The sequence below is a fragment of the Rattus rattus genome, chromosome 12, assembly GCF_011064425.1.
Source record: "Rattus rattus isolate New Zealand chromosome 12, Rrattus_CSIRO_v1, whole genome shotgun sequence".
NCBI classification, from domain to species: Eukaryota; Metazoa; Chordata; class Mammalia; order Rodentia; family Muridae; genus Rattus; species Rattus rattus.
Genome location: NC_046165.1, coordinates 69,062,285 through 69,079,359, shown reverse-complemented (window position 1 = coordinate 69,079,359; position 17,075 = coordinate 69,062,285). Strand labels below are relative to the sequence as shown.

Genomic DNA, 17,075 nt, shown 5'->3' with positions numbered 1-17,075 from the left:
GGCTCAGTGACTAAGAAAGCTTGCTTTGAAATCATGAAGACCCGAGTTTGAATCCCCGGCATCCTTATAGAAAATGGGGTGTGGCTGAGTGTGCCTGTAACCTCAGCACTTGCGACAGGAGGAGCTTTGGGGCTTCCTGATCACCAGTGTGGCTCCAGGTTCATTGAGGACCCTGTCTCAAAGGATTCTGGGAGAGAGTGATAGAATAAAAGAATAAGATATGCATGGGCACACACACCTATGCACACACAGGTACATACACAACATATACATTTTACAGACAGACAGACAGACAGACAGACACACAGACAGACACACACACACACACACACACACACACACACCCCACTCACTGAGAGACAGGTGAGAGAGAAAGAGATAGTAAGAGGGAGAAAGAGAAATAGTAAAGAAAGGATGGGTATGATTTCTTGTTTAAGCTGGACACACAAACCTTGCCTACCCAGGAATATGCTTAGTTTTTCTTTGTTATTTCTCTCTCTCTCTGCCGGTTTCAATGTGTATCCTTCTGTCTCTGTCTGCTCCTTCATACCACCCCGCCCCCCCTCATATGCTCTTCCAAATCTTTAGTTATTTAGGATGGGAATCGGGTTGCTGTGCGCATGGAGAAGGGAGTAGCTGAGAGAGGAGACACACATTGCAGTCTAGGGTCCGGCTCTTTATTGAGGTTTATGAAGATGGTGACTTTTAGGAACTTTCTGTGACTTGTAAGAACCTTCTGGAAGCTCAGGGATCAGAAAGGGCTTCAGCAGGAACTACAGACAGGCCGGATCGCACATGTCACAGAAAACCTGCACGATTCCAGCTCCAGATTTCCTCACAGTCTGTCCCGAGCTCCAGAGTTAATTCTCCCTCAAGATCTTATTGATCCAGGGTCTGTAATGGGAGATTCTGGTGAAGACAGCAGGGGGCTTTGCACCCTGATGTACGTAGGATGCAATGCCTTGGGCTATCCCAGCACACAGGAGAGGTCCTCCAGAGTCTCCCTGTTGGGGGTGGAGAAGAGAGGAAACACATGAGTGCATAGGAGGGAGCCTCTACCTCTGCCCTCCCATTTCAGCCTGATGTTTGGCGGGTAGCCAGCGCATCTCCCTCACCTCACCCCATGTTTGCAGAGAGCAAACTGAGTAACCCAGGGTGGCCCTGGGAAGACCGATACTTTGTTTCCTCAGTTGGTGATTTCTAACACTGTGATTGGCTGGCAATCTCCTGCCTACCCTGTTTAAGAACTCTGGCTCCCGGGAATGCTTTTAGAAAAACCTGGTAAGTGGATCACCTTGTATACATTTTGCATCTTCTTGGGGTTGCCCACACACAGCTGGGAGTTGTGTCGAAAACTGGTGAAGTGTTTGCAGGATTGGGGCTCCTGGAGTCTCATTTTTACTTCCTGCAGTGTGTCAGAGGCTGGTTCATTCACGTTTGTTCTGCCCCAGCCAACTGCCCTGCACATTCTCCCGGGTGGAATGAAGTTGAAGTTGGCCGAGAGTGGGAGGGTTCCCACGCCTAGGGTTAGCTTGGCTTTCTCCTTCAACTGTGAAGGAAATGAGGGACTCTTAGCCAGGGTGGTGGGTTAGGGGTTAGTTACAGACAAGGTACTGAGTTCAACAGGAGAGTAAGAAGGGAGTGCTGTCCAAGGCAGGACGGGAAATTCAGGACAATGGGGACCAGAAGAAAAGTCTTAAATACAACGGAGGGAGAAACTTGTTACCTTCAGTAACATGATGTCATGGAGAACCAAGCGCCTATCATAGTTTGGATGAATGAATTGCTTTTCAACCTCGAGCTTCTGCCATGTGTCTTCTTTATATGTTTTGTTATGAGCTCCTAGGAGGACGGTTATAGACCTGTTGTGAGAAAGGATAGAGCCTGAGGAGGTAGCAATTGGTAGAGTGTTTGCCTAGCAAACGGGAATCTGTATTCGAAAAGAGGCTGGAATTCCTCCCTGGGACACAGGCCTCTTCCCATCTCCCTTTTCTGGGTTTCTTGTGGTGTCGATGGGTTCAGTTTTGAGGAGAGAAAAGGCTTGGAGAAAGGGTATTTTCTGGAGCAGACACAGGAATTGCTGGGGAATGAGCAAGAAACAGAGGACCTGGGATACAGGGTTAGTACTTCCCAATTTGGAGAACTTTGAACAGGGCCCGCTTTCTATAGCATGTGCTAGTCAGGAAAGCGGAAGTAGCAAGTGTCCTGTGGGCTTGTTCTGCCTTCCTTAGAAATGTCAGGCTGTGGATCTTGGAACTGTAGGCCAGTGTTCTTGAAAACAGCAAGGAGAAACTACTTGGTCGATCCTGACAAGCGAGCTGTAAGTGTCTTCTATGTTTAAGGGGTTATGCAGTGGCCATATTGGAGACTCCTCTCTTGCCTCTGAGAGTTGCTGCATTTATCGTGATTGAGGCTCAGGGCATCTGTTTAATGACATCTTTCTTGTTAGTTGACCTAAGCTCAGGATCCCTCTTCAGGTCCCCCCTGGGTGTGTCCCAGGTTGTTATCCCTCTGTAGTTTACCTCGTATAAGGATAAACATCATCTTGTCTTACCGTCCTGCACAGTGAGCTGCAGTCAGCACAAAGTTTCGTCTGATCAGGAAGCCACTGCAGGCTGACAGGTAATTGTCAGAAGTGACAATTTCCAGATAAGCCATGTAGGGGCGGGAGTGTGGTATGCACTCCGTGCCCCCGATGATCTCCCCTAGAACAGAGAACCCCAGGGCCTGAGATAGGCATGGACGCTCGCGCTCTCCAGAGAGTGCACAGCTGGGGTAAGGTTGAGAGAGGCTTCCCTTGACCTCCTTGCCTTAAGCTCTGCACAGGGTTCTCTCAGGTATCTTTGTCAGCTCCTCTCACCACAGCCCGCCCTCCTCCACTTCTTGCTCAAGAATCCACTCCCACCTCAGATTTAGGCGGTTTCCTACTTCTGATATTTTACACTCTGCTGTGTCCCTGGCCCATCTTCCCTCCTGCAGGGCACGTTGTCCAGGTTCCTCCTGCCCTGCCCCCTTATAGGAACAGCAACACAAGGTGATCTTCTGCCTTGGTCACAGAGATGAAGAGAATGTGCCCGCTCTCCTGGAATCTCTGTCTTTCTCCCAGTGGCTTTAGGAGCCCTGAGCAGTCAGCACGAGTTTCTGTGTTCCTAGGAACCACCACAGCTTTAAAGAATGGGCAGGAATATTCCTGAGGATCTTGAGAACAGTTATGACACCCATTTGAGTTTCCCAAATGACACACTAAAATTTGTTGTTTTAGGAGCTGAGCCTGCAGATTCGAGAGGGAGGGACCCCGACACTCACCAGCTTTGGTGCTGGAACCCAGGAGAAGGAGCAGCAGACACAGAGCATGGAGATGCATCCTCTCAGAGGGGCTGCTCAGGGCTGTGCAGGCTTTAATCTCTGGGTCTCAGGCCTTATTACTCCCAGCAGGCAGGGGAGTGGCAGGAGATGTTATCTCCGGAACTGTGTGGCCATGGTTTCTTCTTTAAGTTGTCTTCATAGCTGGACATTCCTCCAGAATAACAGTGTTTTACTAGAGGTGGAACTGAGGCCTGGACTCTTATGCCCCAGATACTCAGAGGGATCCTCGACTGTGTCTCAGGAGTATGGGGACAGAATATGCAGGGATCTTACCTTTCTAGTTAGGGCAGCTTGTTAAAAGTCCCCAGAAACTTGGGCTGAGGATAATCTTTGCAGTGAGCATCCAGGAGCACACAGGCTGTGATTACTGTAGCCCACAGTAGGAAATGTGCTTTACAGAAAGACTCAGTGCACATACATGTGTATAGACATGTACAGGGGTTGAGTTAAGAAATGGATATGATCAGGGGTTGTTTAGCTCAGTGGTAGAGCGCTTGCCTAGGGGCGCAAGGCCCTGGGTTCGGTTCCCAGCTCCGAAAAAAAAAAAAAAAAAAAAAAAAATGGATATGATCATATTTTACTGTATGGAAATTTCAAAAAGTAAAGAAAAAATATAATATACCCAGTTGGTTTTCATGCTATTTCATTTCATTTATTACACTATATATTAAAATTTGAACAGCATTCTTCTTAAATAAGGATTATCTGAAATCTGACATTAACTTCCATTTCCCTTTCTTGGAATCTGTTTATTGTCTGAAGAAGAGACCGAGAAAAGAAACAACAAACACCAAAGGAGGAAGCCAAGTCTAGGATAGGACCTCAGGGACTTCAACCTGTGAGCAAAGAGGTGGAATGATCATTTCCTCAGACTGTGTGTGAAATTTAGTGTCATTCCATTAGATACCTTGTTACTTTCATAGCAACCCCATCAAATACTTATTACTGTTTCAATTTGTTGATCTGACATTTAGAGTTTAGGGTTTAAAGTTAGATCTTTATGATTTCAAATTAAGGGTCCTTTCCGCTCAACCATTCTAGAAAAAGAGTCTTGGTAAGTGTGAGGGGAAGGTTAGGGTTAGGGGTATGAGGTAAGCAATTTGCTCTAGAAGGCTGGGTTGGTCCTAAACTACAAACTACACCATTGTCGGAGAGTTAACACTTTCTCTTTTTTGTTAAAACCACTCTAGGAAATACCACTGCTGTCTGTTTACAAATGTAGACTTGAAACTGAGACTAGGATCACACTGCCTTTAACTGTTAAACACATTTTTGTTCTTACACTCTTTTTTTTTCTTTCATCTTTACTAACTTGATTATTTCTTATTTACATTTTGATTGTTATTCCCCTTCCCGGTTTCCGGGCCAACAGTCCCCTAACCCCTCTCCCTCCCCTTCTATATGGGTGTTCCCCTCCCCATCCTCCCCCCATTAATGCCCTCCCCCCAACAATCCCATTCACTGGGGGTTCAGTCTTGGCAGGACCAAGGGCTTCCCCTTCCACTGGTGCCCTTACTAGGCTATTCATTGCTACCTATGAGGTTGGAGCCCAGGGTCAGTCCATGTATAGTCTTTGGGTAATGGCTTAATCCCTGGAGGCTCTGGTTGGTTGAGTGTCTGCTTGGTGCTTCCCTGGACTCGGAAAAAGGAGTGATGAAGAGAAGGTCACACAGTGGAGTGCCATTTCTCTTGGAGACCTACAGGAGGTTAGTTCATAGGTGGGAATTTAAGTGAAGTCCTTGCTTTCATTTGCTAATGTTGAGAGCTGTCCTCTGACATCACATCACTGGCAGGGAGGAGGAGGATCTGGAGCTGGAGAGGTCTTATCTGGTGGCTCTGCATCAGTGAGACCAAGCCCCAGAGCCCAAGACAAGGTTTTTCTCCTGTGTCATTGAAAGCGGAGGGGCAGGTCACATAGAACTGGGGTGTGGGCTCCACAACACCATGGCCCATATCCTCCAGCCTTGGGTGATGTTTTTTGTCTTGGCTGATGGTGAGGGAGAAGATAAGATTCAGTCCCCAGCAGGACATCAACCTCATAAACACTGACCCCATGATTTGCCTGCATTCTCTTTGTCTGCTACAGTTTCCCAGAATTCTGCTGTCTCTGCTGCCTCCCTTGTCTGCTTTGTATGTTGTGTACTGGAGAGTTCAAATATGGTTTGAAGATCATGAAGTCAGGAGTGTGACTAGTTAGAAAGAGATGGGGGTCGGTAGGAGATCCTGCCTTTAGTTAAAAATAGTCACTGATGAAACCTGTCATTTGTGTTGTGTCAAGGAAAGTGTGTTAGGTCCGCTTCTCATGGATACAGTTTGAGGACAAGTTCATGATGGAAAGACATTGCGGCAGGATTGTGACAGGTGAGTGCTATCAGGAAGTGGGACTCTAACACAAACTTCACAACCAGCCTGCAGCAAACAACTTCCTTCCAGGATGCTGCACCTCTTAGGGTTCTACAACCTTCCAAATGTAGTACCACTAGGTGGGGACCCAGTGTTCCAAGACATGAACCACAACAAAATATTCCAAAGGTTTGATCAATTCACAGTGTAATATTTTATACAGAATATGCTCAAAATTTCAATCATTTTCAACAATGTAAGGCCGTTGGGAAAACTGAACTATCAGAACAGAATGTAGAGTGCATGCAGCTCTGGCAGAGGCAGCTGCAACCCAGGAGTGATTTACATTTTCCCTCCCTCTGTTTTTCAGTGATCCCTCCCTCCCTCCCTCCCTCCCTCTTTTCTTTTTTTGTCTCTCTTCTTTCTCTTTCTCTTTTTTCTCTATTCCCTCCCCTTTGTTGTCATTTCACTGCAGGCAGGTTTTTGTGTAGCCCAGGTTAGCTGTGAACTCCACATGTAGATGAAGCCACGCTTTGAATCCTGCTCTTCCTGCCTCTGCCTCTGGAGTGTTAGCATTCCCTGCATGACTACTATGTCATTTATGATTTGTTTCTGAGGAAATAATTTAGTAATGTGTTATTAGAAGAAATTAAGACGTTCAACACTTATTCTGTGCACAAAGGTGACTCCATGCTAGAATTTCCTGGCTTTGCATTACAGGAGGAAAAGCTGGGCACAGTGGTGCACACTGCAGCCCTCAGTATCCGGGAGACTGAGGCAAGAGTATGGTGCTTGTTCAAGGCTAGCCTGGGCACGCACCTTATATAAAACAAACTGGAATGAAGCAAAACTCAAAAATTGTTAATGCTTAAAAATGACACAAAGTCATTCTTTCCTTCCTAAAAATGTTTCCAGAGCTACTAAAAAATTATTTCATTTACAAAATAGTTGATGAGAACATTCCTTTGCATGGCAGGAAACAGATGGGGTCAGGTGGCAACACCTGCTGCAGGATATCAATAACCCTGGTTCACCAGAGACCGGATTCTCCTCATGGTAAGCGTTCTTGTTTTCTGAATGGAAATCTCCTTTAGTCATTGTTTGGCACTTAAGCCTGCACATCTTTCTCCATTGCACTCTCTTTTTTTTTTTGAGTCTGAAGTTTTACCGGCTTTTGCTGACTTCTGGGTTATGTTTCTACTTTTGCAAAGCTTGGGTGAGCACCTGCTGACTTCTTGGACACTTTCTTCAGCTGCGGCTGGCTGAGCTCTTTTGTTATGGCTACCCTCAGTATGTGTCTGCTGTTGGGTACTCCTTGAGGCTTTCTTAAGCTAGGCTGCCCAGCCCTGCTACTGCATCATAATTGAAAAAAAAACCTTATCTGCATGTGCCCTTGCTGACCCCAGGAGACCATGGCTGTTTTCTTGTTCCCAGAGTGCACTGGGCCTGCTGCTTTTGCACCCCCTTCCACCATGCCTGAGAATGACCGTTAGTAGTGATGAATAGTGATGGTCTCTTATCTTGCTTTTGGAGCCTCTGGGTCACCAACTGCTTTTTTTGACACTTGGGGATCACGTGATGGGGTTTGTTCTGTGGAGGTGACCTTTCTGGAAGTCATTCATCCTGTGCCCTCAGCTCAGCTCTCAGGAGTTTCCTCCTGTGCCTCTATTGCTGTGGGCCAGGCTGTAGGGTGAGGCCATCATCACTCTCTCGTCACCTCTAGTTGTTCAACTTTAGGGAGGAAGATTGTCTCAAGTCCATGTCCTCCTTAGAGTGTGGGGTAAGGAGGCAGTGTGCCCTCAGCTGCAGGTTAGTGAGTGTTCACATCTGCTAGGAAAAGACACAGCTACTGTCCCTGCTTTGGGTTTCACCTTTTGAGACCTTTGTGTATGCTGAGCATGGTGGAGCCTGCTTGGGTCCCAGCACTGGCGAGGCTGAGACAAATGGATCATGAGTTGGAAGTCTGTCTGATCCACACAGTGAGATGATGCCCAAAACACAGCAATGTAAATCAAAATGAGAAAAGATCCTATGATTTAGTTATACAAATACCAATAGTTACAAAAAATAAACAAGTCACCCAGTTAACAATGAACCAACATGGATTTTTTTTATGGCTTAAAGATCCTTTTAGGTTGTTTAATCCCATATGTGCTCCCTGCCCCCGTAGAGTTAGAATAGACCTCATAGTCAATTGTGTACTTTGATATCTACCCTTACACCTCTACTGTACCGTGCTGAAGCTAGAAACCTAGACATGAGACTGCCAGGCTGTGAGGTGCTGAGGTCCTGGTCTGGGGCTGGTTGTGGCAGCAATTTTCATGGTCAGAGGGCCACGCCCATCATATTACTCCTCCTTGGGGCCCAGCAGATCTCATGTGTGGTCTCATTCCCTTCAGATTCCACAGAAACCTGTAGGTAAAGCATTCTTTCCCTTGACTAGGGACAATGGGGGCTTTGGCTTGTAAGAGGAGAGCAGGCCACTTATAAGTTCACTCAGCTTGGGCATTCTTCTGAAAGGCTGGCTCTTTGGGGAAGATGGCGGTTGAATGGGAGTGGCTCAGAAGCAGAGCCACCATGGTAAGTACTGGTTACATGCTGAGTGCTGGAGTGTCTCTTCCCAACACAGGGTAGTTCTACCCTGTGTGCAATACTGAGAGGACGATGATGGCAGGGTAGGTGGTGAGGACACAAGGATCAACAGCCATGTCTGACCTAGACACGGAATCTGCGATGATGTGTGGACAGATGCAGTGGCTGAGGCATGGGGTTTGTGGGCAGAAGAGCTGAGAGACAAGAGGGAGAAGAGAGAAGACAGGAGAGTGGAGGAGAACAGAACAGTGCACATTACCCTGGCTGTGAAATCTCACTGTACACAGCCATGCATGGTAGATAATATTCAGTTATCCACAGTGGTACATGTGTGCCAGGAGGTCAGTGTTTAAGACAGTTAACATGGTCAGATAGTAGTAGCCCCAATCAATTCTTCATCGAGCATAGAGAGGGAATAAGTGATTAGAGCACAGTGTGCAGTCACACAGCTGCTGGACGTTATGTCTTTATTGAGGTGCTTTACAGGGAACGATCCATCATCACAGACTTGTGTATACTTGAGAACCTCTTGGGACAGGCAAGGGACAGAACAGGGACAGGCTGGGACAGGCTTGGGACAGGCTCTGTTGAACCCAAAGGGTACCAGATGAGCTCAGGCTTGGAGAGTCTGACTCATGCAGGTCAGGCTTTTCAGCTACTTGTGTTTATGACTGTATCAATCCAGGGCACCTATGGGGAGATTCGGGTGAAGGCTGCAGGGGGCTTTGCATCTTCACGTCCATGAGATACAATACCATGGGCCACACCAGCGCACAGTAGCGGTCCACCAGAGTCTCCCTGTGTATTAGAAATAACATACTAAGAGCAACAATTACTCTCCTGCAACTACAGAACTACCCCCACCACCATAGTTAATCCCAGGGTGAAATAAGAGGCCCTGGTTCCCTAGACATTGTAAGTTAGGAATTTACTGCCTGATTCCCACCCCCTCCTAATTCCCCTGCCTTGCCCCAGTGCTAACATGTCTCCCTTTACTCCCTTCCTGTCTAGTGTCTAGCCTTGTGGGAAGGATGTAGGAAGGGCTTGGGCACAGGGAGATGAGGTGGACAGGGACAATGTCAGTTTCCAGAGCCTCAGGGATAGGAGCTAAGGACACAGGCATTAGCACTGCCAGGGAGAGATGTTTGGCACATTTCCTCCACTGACACTGTCTTCTGATGTGGGGAGGAAGAGCAGGTGCGTACTCACCTCATATGGTGATCTCTTCCTTCTAGGACTGCCCACACAGACCTGGAAGCTTTCGTCATAACGCCTATAGATTTTACAGGCCTCTTTATCCATAATTCTCAGTTCAACCTCCCTCAGTGTATCTGAAGAAGGATCTGTCACTCCAGTTAGGCCCCAGCCAGCTGCTCGACACATCTTCCCAGGCTTGATAAGAGGACCGAGGCAGGGGAATTACATCCACAACAGGAGTCAACTCTGCTTGCTCTTCAAGCTGTTGGGGGAAGAAGAGAAGAGACATGGGGCCTTTCCCATTGGGAATTCACGAGTGGATTCTGAGGAAAGGGATTGGAGAAGAGAGCGTTCTATGGCCTGAGCCAGAGGGAGAGTTAGTGTTGGGAGACTCAAGCAGGGCAAGAAAAATGACGTCACCTTCAGTAACATGATGTCATGGAGCTTGGAAGAGAAGTTGTAATTCGGGTGAGCGATTTGTTTTTCCACTTTTATCTTCTGCTCTGTGGATTCTCTCTTGTTCTCCAAGGGTGACAGTAGTTTCTCTGTTGACAGAGAAAGAACCAGTGATAAGTCCTGGTCTTAGGGGCAGGACTCCTTCTGAGGAGAGTGACACCAGGGTCTTTCTTCTCTGTCCCAGGGCAGAGCCCCTAGACAGACTTGAGATGGAGCTCCCAGGACCACTGCCACAGGGCTCAGGGAAACACGGGACTGAGAACTGTCCCCACCCTCAGTACTAGAATTGTACCCATGCCTTTGTACATGGTGGAAGGCGCTCTAAATTGAGTTGTTCCCTGCCCATGTCTGAGCCCTGGAGACACCAGGACAAGGCGAGAGCTATGGTTTTTGTTCCGATTGGAGCCCTGCTTAAAGCTCTGACCTCTGAAAACAGAGACCACACATGAAACGGTCCAGTGAGTGGCCTCTCAGTGTAAGGAGAGCCCATCTGGAGATGAGCAGGGCTCAGAGACTTCCTCAGGTCTCTCCTGCTCTGTGACTCTGGTTCATGGATGTCTTCACATGAAGAGAAGCCTCTTATATTTTTGGTTGTGAGCCTAGCCTTTAACGGCTGAGCCATCTCTCCAGCCCGAAGAGAAGCCTCTTACCTTCCTCTTCAGTGTGCAGCAGACATCACAGATTGGCGGGTTATGAGAAACCCACCACAGATATCCTCTAATCAGATCAGTGGTGATCTCCAGATGGGCCATGTAAGGGCGGGAGTGAGGAATAGACTCCACACCACCAACAATCTCCTCTGGAACAAAGAACACCCAGTCCCCAGTCACAAGCTTGCAGGGCCCCCAACACAGTACTGACAGAGAAATATGGGGCTAAAGCTGAGCGACTGCTCCAAGCCCACCCCACCTCACATGGGGCTCAGGCCCCTCCACAGGTCCTTTGGTCTTTTCTCTCCTGTTGATCTTTCCTCCCCACACCTCCCTGTCAACCCTCATCCTTCATTCAGAACATAATGACCATTAGTGTTTCTGATGCTCTATTTTCTTTAGGCATTTCTTTCTACACTCATCCTGGCTTCTGCAACACTAAGGGAAGGCCAGAGTAGAGCTGTCCATCAGAACAGAGTATTTTGATGAAATGGTGTGAAGGAGAATTAGTTTTTCATTCTTCCTTGTCCTAGAGATTTCCCCTAGACTATGTCAGTTTAGGATTCTGCCTCATGTTCCAGGGTCTCTGTTGTCAAAGCTAAGGGATTAAGGTTGGTTGCTGACAACACAGAGGTTAGGGAGGTGAAGAGCAAACTCACCAGCTCCAGCTCCAGAAGGCAAGAGAAGAGCCATCAAGAATAGCAGGGCCTGCATTGTGTCAGTGGTGCAGCCTGGGGTGAGCTTCTGCTGTGGTCCTGCCCTGGTTCCTGCTTTTATAGTTCCAAAGTAGGAGAAAGGAAGGGCTGCAAACCACAGGTCTGGGCTGGTTAAGCTCATTTTCCTTATCAGAAATTCTCACAACTCTGCTCTCTGGGGGTGTTGAATCTGTGGCTAGATCCTGAGACTCTTGGATACCTTGATATGGTGGGTCCTGCACCTTTCAAAGAGGCTCCAGGAGACAGGATCGCAACACAAAACTAGGGGAACCTTGATCAGGGATCATGGAACTGTTCTTGTAAGCATCCAGGTACTACAGTCAGCTTTGAGACCTAATCTGCGCATGTGTAAAGACTCATCTCTGTCGCTGTAGCACCGACACAGGTGTCTGTAGTGTGTGGACATATGGGAGACAGGGAGGACATTGACAAAGACTGTGATGGGCTGATTTAGCCTGAAGGCTCTTGCTTGTGTTGACCAGCAGGAGGCATCTCATCTTTATTAAAACAAGTAGCAGATGAGAGAATATGGCTGTAGGAGAAGAAAGATTGGCGAGTGTATTAAGCATGTAGCGTATGAGGCATGACCTTAGGTTATTGTCAACTTTCCTAATGCTTTGACCTCGTGTTGTGACCCCAGCCATAAAAGTTTTTTTATTTCTACCCCATAACTCTAATTTTGCTATTGTTATGAATTATAATGTAAAATATATGATATGCAGGGAATCCGGTGTTTGACATCCAAAGGATTTTGGAACTCAGAGGTGGAGAACAGCTTCTGTAAGTGCGTGTTCTGATCTGGTCATAGTAATAGTCCCTTTGGTAGTTGTTATAATGCACATTTAGGGAGAAGTCGATGGGCTTTCAGGATATCACAGAACGGGAAGATCATACATTTAATTAGTTAGTTTCTGTGACTTATTGTTCTCATTCCAGTGGGATGAACAGAGAACACAATGGAATGTGTAATTACCATCTCTGTGTTCCACAGGGGAGCTCAGGCTCGCTAGTTATATGTGGAGAGTCTCCTTGCTTGAGACCAATGTGGAATCTGTGTGGATCAGTACTGAGACTTAGAGCTTTCATCTTTTCCTGTGTCACTGGACATTACACACGGCTTGCACTTACGCGGGGACATTCCATTGCTTACAGAGTATTCTTGCTTCACTAATAACAGTTTGAAATTCTGTACATTTTGGAACGGCTCACTCATTGTCACATTTCTGGTCTGTTCTGTTTTAAGGCCTCACCGACCCTGAGTAGGGCTCTTTCCATTATACAGATGAGGAAACCCAGCCTTGCCGAGATCTCATAGTCATTGAAATATCAGAATTTGGTCTCAAATCAGTTGCTACCTGATTCCACTCCAATAACCTTTTTCTGTGGAAGTCTGCTTTTCTTGATTGCAAAGACAAAGCAAAAGAAAGCAATCATGAAGACCCGATAGATTTGGTTCACCTGTCCGCAAGCTCACCAAGAACGACCTTAGAACTGATCCCATGTGTTAAGTTGCTCAAGCATGCTTTCCCTGCTGCTTGGACCTCATAGAATAGAGATCCTCACTGGAAGGAAGAACTGGGGACTGTTTCTTTCTTTTTTTTAAAGATTTATTTTATTTATATGAATACACTGTAGCTGTCTTCAGACACACCAGAAGAGGGATGGTTGTGAGCCACCATGTGGTTGCTGGGAATTGAACTCAGGACCTCTGGAAGAGCAGGTCGGTGCTCTCAACCACTGAGCCATCTCTCCAGCCCCCTGGGGACTGTTTCTGTCCACCAATGTAGATGTAATTTAAAGGCTTTACAGATCCTTTTGTAAGCAATAAAGCGTCATAGCTGTAGGTGTGAGATGATTATTTATGGCATGCAGAGTAAACCTGCCACTTAAACAATGTCACCCATGGGTATGCAATGCAAGACAAGACTTTGTGTGACCAGGTATTTATAACCACAGATCATAAGCGTATACAGTGGTTTTCTCATTGTGTCTAAGTATTCAAGAACATAGGCAAAGAAGATGCTGGGCTCTAGACATTATTTTTGATCTAAATAAGAAGGAAAACTTTTATTTATTTCTTAAATATAAAAAAATTGGGGCTGGAAAGATGACTCAGCAGTTAAGAGCACTGGCTGCTTTTCTAGAGGTCCTCAATTCAATTCCCACCAACCACATGGTGGCTCACAACCATTTGTAATGGAATCTGATGCCCTCTTCTGGTGTGTCTGAAGACAGCGAAAGTGTACTCATACATAAAATAAATAAATCTTTTAAAAAATAAATTATTTTGAATAAATTACAAATAAAAAGATATCATGCAGTTAGATTAATGTAGCCACTCAAAATAGCACTTGTGCAGACTAAAAAACTATGCATCTCAATGAATCATACAATTGGAAAGTTCTAGAGTTGTGGAACTTTACAGAAAGAATCTAAGTCTGACAAAAAAGGTATTGACTGTCATATAGAAGTGCAACTAGTTTCCATTCTTGGACTTGACAACTCAGACCTCTTTGCATGCTGGAGACTGGGTATCATTGAGGAAAGTTCTGGCACCAACTCTATCCTTCTACATTTCCTTCCTTTGCTTCCTCAGAGCTACAATCGACTGTCTAAGCATAGTGATATGAATTACAGGAAAAATTTAAGGTCACTATCTTTTATTACTGTACATTGGATCTGACCTGATAATACTTTGTAAAGACCTCAAGTCCTTCTGTGAAGCCTCAGCTATAGGACAGGCTTTGAAGGTGGTCCACACACAGGCTCCAATTCCTGAATACAGATATAGGAGACGTAGGAGAGACGTAGTCACCAATTGGCATCCCCATAGTGGTTGGCTGATTCAGGAAGGGACATTATGATAGAAACTAGTGGAAAACATCACAACGGCCTCTTCTTGCCAAAAAGGAAACCAGGACTGTGTTATATATGGAGCTATCCAGGAGACAATGTAATTACAAGTTATTGAATCATGCAGTGAGGTGGTCCCTGCTATACCTCTCTTCAGGATATCTATTCACATCTTGTAGAACTACCGTGCAGTATTGTAAACTAAGTGGGTGTGCAATCTAGCCAAAGTTGCTCTTGGTGTAGTTTTATTGTTGCTGCACATGCCTGGCAGCTAATAATCTGGGAAACACATCAACATATATCATTGGGGCAGTAACATCTATTGCAGGGAACCCAATCATGTCACACTGAGGGTATCGTGCTCATTGGGATTGGAGTGCAGGAGGGAGCACCTACTGTAGAGACCTTGAGAAGACATGCTCTTGCCTCAGAGTAGGAAATAAATTTAAGAACACTATCTTGAGAGAAGTATCCATAGTCAGTGATATTTCATATGTCCAATTTTCTCTTCCTAAGTAAGGTTGTTGCATCTGGATCATCCTTCTCTAAGGAAGAGGGAAAATCTTCGCTGTATATTTAAAAGGGAAATTAGCTAAGAAAAAAAAAGGATCACACAGGATGGCTCCCTAAGTAGCATACAACTTGAGTGTGGGTGCTTGGAATAATACAATCCTACTTGTTGGGTCTATGGAAGACAGTGATGTACAGAAGCTCAAACCCAGAATAAAAACACCCTCATTGTTCTAGGGAAAGACCACCTAATCTGTAACTGTAGTAGCAAGTCCAAACCAAAATTATATTTATTGACTTCCTTTTTATTTTGGACAATTATTGCCTGTGCAATAATAAAAAGGAATCAGAGACATCTTCACCTTCATCTTGTCAATAGACAAATTTTTAAGTTTAAAATGTTTGTTTTTAGAAATTTCGTGCAAGAATGTTATATTTATAGCACTGTCATGCCTCCCTTTACCCCTCAAACTCCTTTCATGTTGTATTTTTGCATTGCCTTGTGGGGAAGATCACATGGTGGGAAGATGAATGGAGACCTTCATGATGCTCTAAGCCCATGACATGGGGGACTAGTTTGTAGGACACAGCAGTGATGCTCACTTATAGCCTCCTGAGAATCTTACTCTTCAAAAGGAAGCTATTCACCCATAATAACAGGAAAAGGTTTCTTGTCTTGGAGGCACTGAGACTGCTGGAGAAGAAAGGGAGAAACAGGCAGGGAATTGGGAGGAGGAGACTAGGGTGAACTTGGTGAGTATCTTCAACTTTCATTGGGAATGCCACATGGACGATGGCACAGTCCTTTCCCAGTGAACACAAAAACCAGAGGGAGGAGTGGGAATCACAGGGATGGGCCATGCTCACATAAGGGAGTCTCAAACGCATCGACCTAGCTGGTTAGAGATTGCTTAAGATCATAATACATTAGGCAATGACGATTGTGTTTAAGAAACCTTCACAGTTGGGGTAAGTTCTCTTATATATGTCTAGAAGGCTTCTCTTATGATCCTGCAATACTATCTGTCTATCTGTCTGTCTGTCTGTCAGTTCTCAGCATCAGCCCAGGACTCATCAGACATCTTAGCCTCCCATCTTTTAATGGTTTTCTCACATCTGGTAGACTGCTGAGGAGCTATAGGACCACAAACAGACATTTTCCTATGCCTCCATGAAGCTCATTTAGCATAGCATTGCTGCCAGTGTGACGCTCCCCAGCTGCTGACCACTGCGACAGAGTCAGAGGCCCTGGCCTCAGTGAATGGGCTTCTGGGTCCCTCCTGTTATATCAAGTAGGGTGGGTGCCTCCTCAATTGAGGACCCACTTGGGCCTCCTAGAATAGCTTGGAATTCTGTCTCCCGCCCTCTTTCTCTTTCCTCATTCATTTGGACTTGGAGAAGGAAGGTATATAATCTTCATAACCTTATGGATTAGACCAAGGAGATGGATAATGAACCGAGGCTTCAGCTCTACACTGTGGAACAGAGGTTTCCCATCTGAAAACCCAGGCCTAAGTGGGAACAGAGAAGAACATGGAGAAGATGGGTCTGGAAAGAGGTGACAGGTGACTATTTACTAAGACTTCCCCCTTTTCCGTCTACAGGGAAACTCAGGGGGTCCCCTTGTGTGCGATGCAGTAGCCCAGGGCATTGTCAGTTATCGCTTGTGTACTTGGACACCTCCTCGGGTATTCACCAGAATCTCCAGCTTTATAACTTGGATTCAGAAAACAATGAAACTCCTTCAACAACCCTAGGACACAAAACCTGTGTCTGGGCCAGTGTCCAGCATCCTGGGGTACGGCTATCTGAGTCTTAATAAAGAAATCTGTCTGCAGGAAAGAGATGGTGGTGCTGTTTTCCATGAGTGCAGAGCTTAAAACATTTTTATACGCCACCTTCTTCTTCACCCTCTTTTGTCTCATGGTTTCTGTCTTCAGATACTCTCATAAAGCTTGTGCGTCAGACCTGTGCACTGACCCCATCATAACAGCACATACAAAGACCAGGAGGGTCAGTCCTGGAAAGTCCTGCCTTTGTCTGAGAAGGATGCCTTCTTTCTTTCTAAATTCTTCTTCACACTTAACAGGCCATACGGGTGAGAAAGATCAAAAGCCTTTACTTCCCACTCTCTTCATTCCTGTAAATTCCTCTAAAAATTTGTTTAAGAAAAAGCTATTAGGCTGCCTCCATGACTAGGTGCACAAGGTGACTAAGACACTAGTTAGTCAGTGGATTGCTCGTGACTCTAAGCTCACACCAGGGCTCTGAGCCAAGGTACATTATATGAGAGGTGCTGACCTGGCCGTGCTGCAGAGGAAGTGAGTCTACATAATCATGGGAAATCCGATGTTCTTGGAGACTTTCCCAGGTCACCTGGTCCAGCTCCAGC

At 46.0% G+C, this 17,075-nt stretch overlaps 1 protein-coding gene and 1 pseudogene across 1 annotated transcript; both read right to left on the bottom strand.

The window, feature by feature from the left end:
• Nucleotides 1-655: 655 nt before the first annotated feature.
• LOC116913570 (chymase) lies at nt 656-3,392 on the bottom strand. Its single transcript, XM_032917789.1, has 5 exons — nt 3,307-3,392; nt 2,555-2,705; nt 1,727-1,862; nt 1,295-1,549; nt 656-1,004 (listed from the first exon to the last, which is right to left on the bottom strand). The coding sequence occupies exons 1-5, from the start codon at nt 3,362-3,364 to the stop codon at nt 861-863; spliced, it is 744 nt and encodes a 247-aa protein (XP_032773680.1). The 5' UTR covers nt 3,365-3,392; the 3' UTR covers nt 656-860.
• Nucleotides 3,393-8,952: 5,560 nt separating this feature from the next.
• Nucleotides 8,953-11,318, bottom strand: LOC116913631 (annotated as a pseudogene).
• Between the last annotated feature and the right edge of the window lie 5,757 nt (nt 11,319-17,075).

Bases quoted from the DNA above. Each gene is read 5' to 3' on its own strand.
- LOC116913570 (XM_032917789.1), bottom strand. From the start codon at position 3,364: ATGCATCTCCATGCTCTGTGTCTGCTGCTCCTTCTCCTGGGTTCCAGC. The intron at 2,706-3,306 runs GTGAGTGTCGGG...TCTCTGTTCTAG, and splicing joins GGGTTCCAGCACCAAAGCTG to GGGAGATCATCGGGGGCACG. The intron at 1,005-1,294 runs GTGATCCACTTA...CACCCCCAACAG, and splicing joins AGATGCAAAATGTATACAAG to GGAGACTCTGGAGGACCTCT.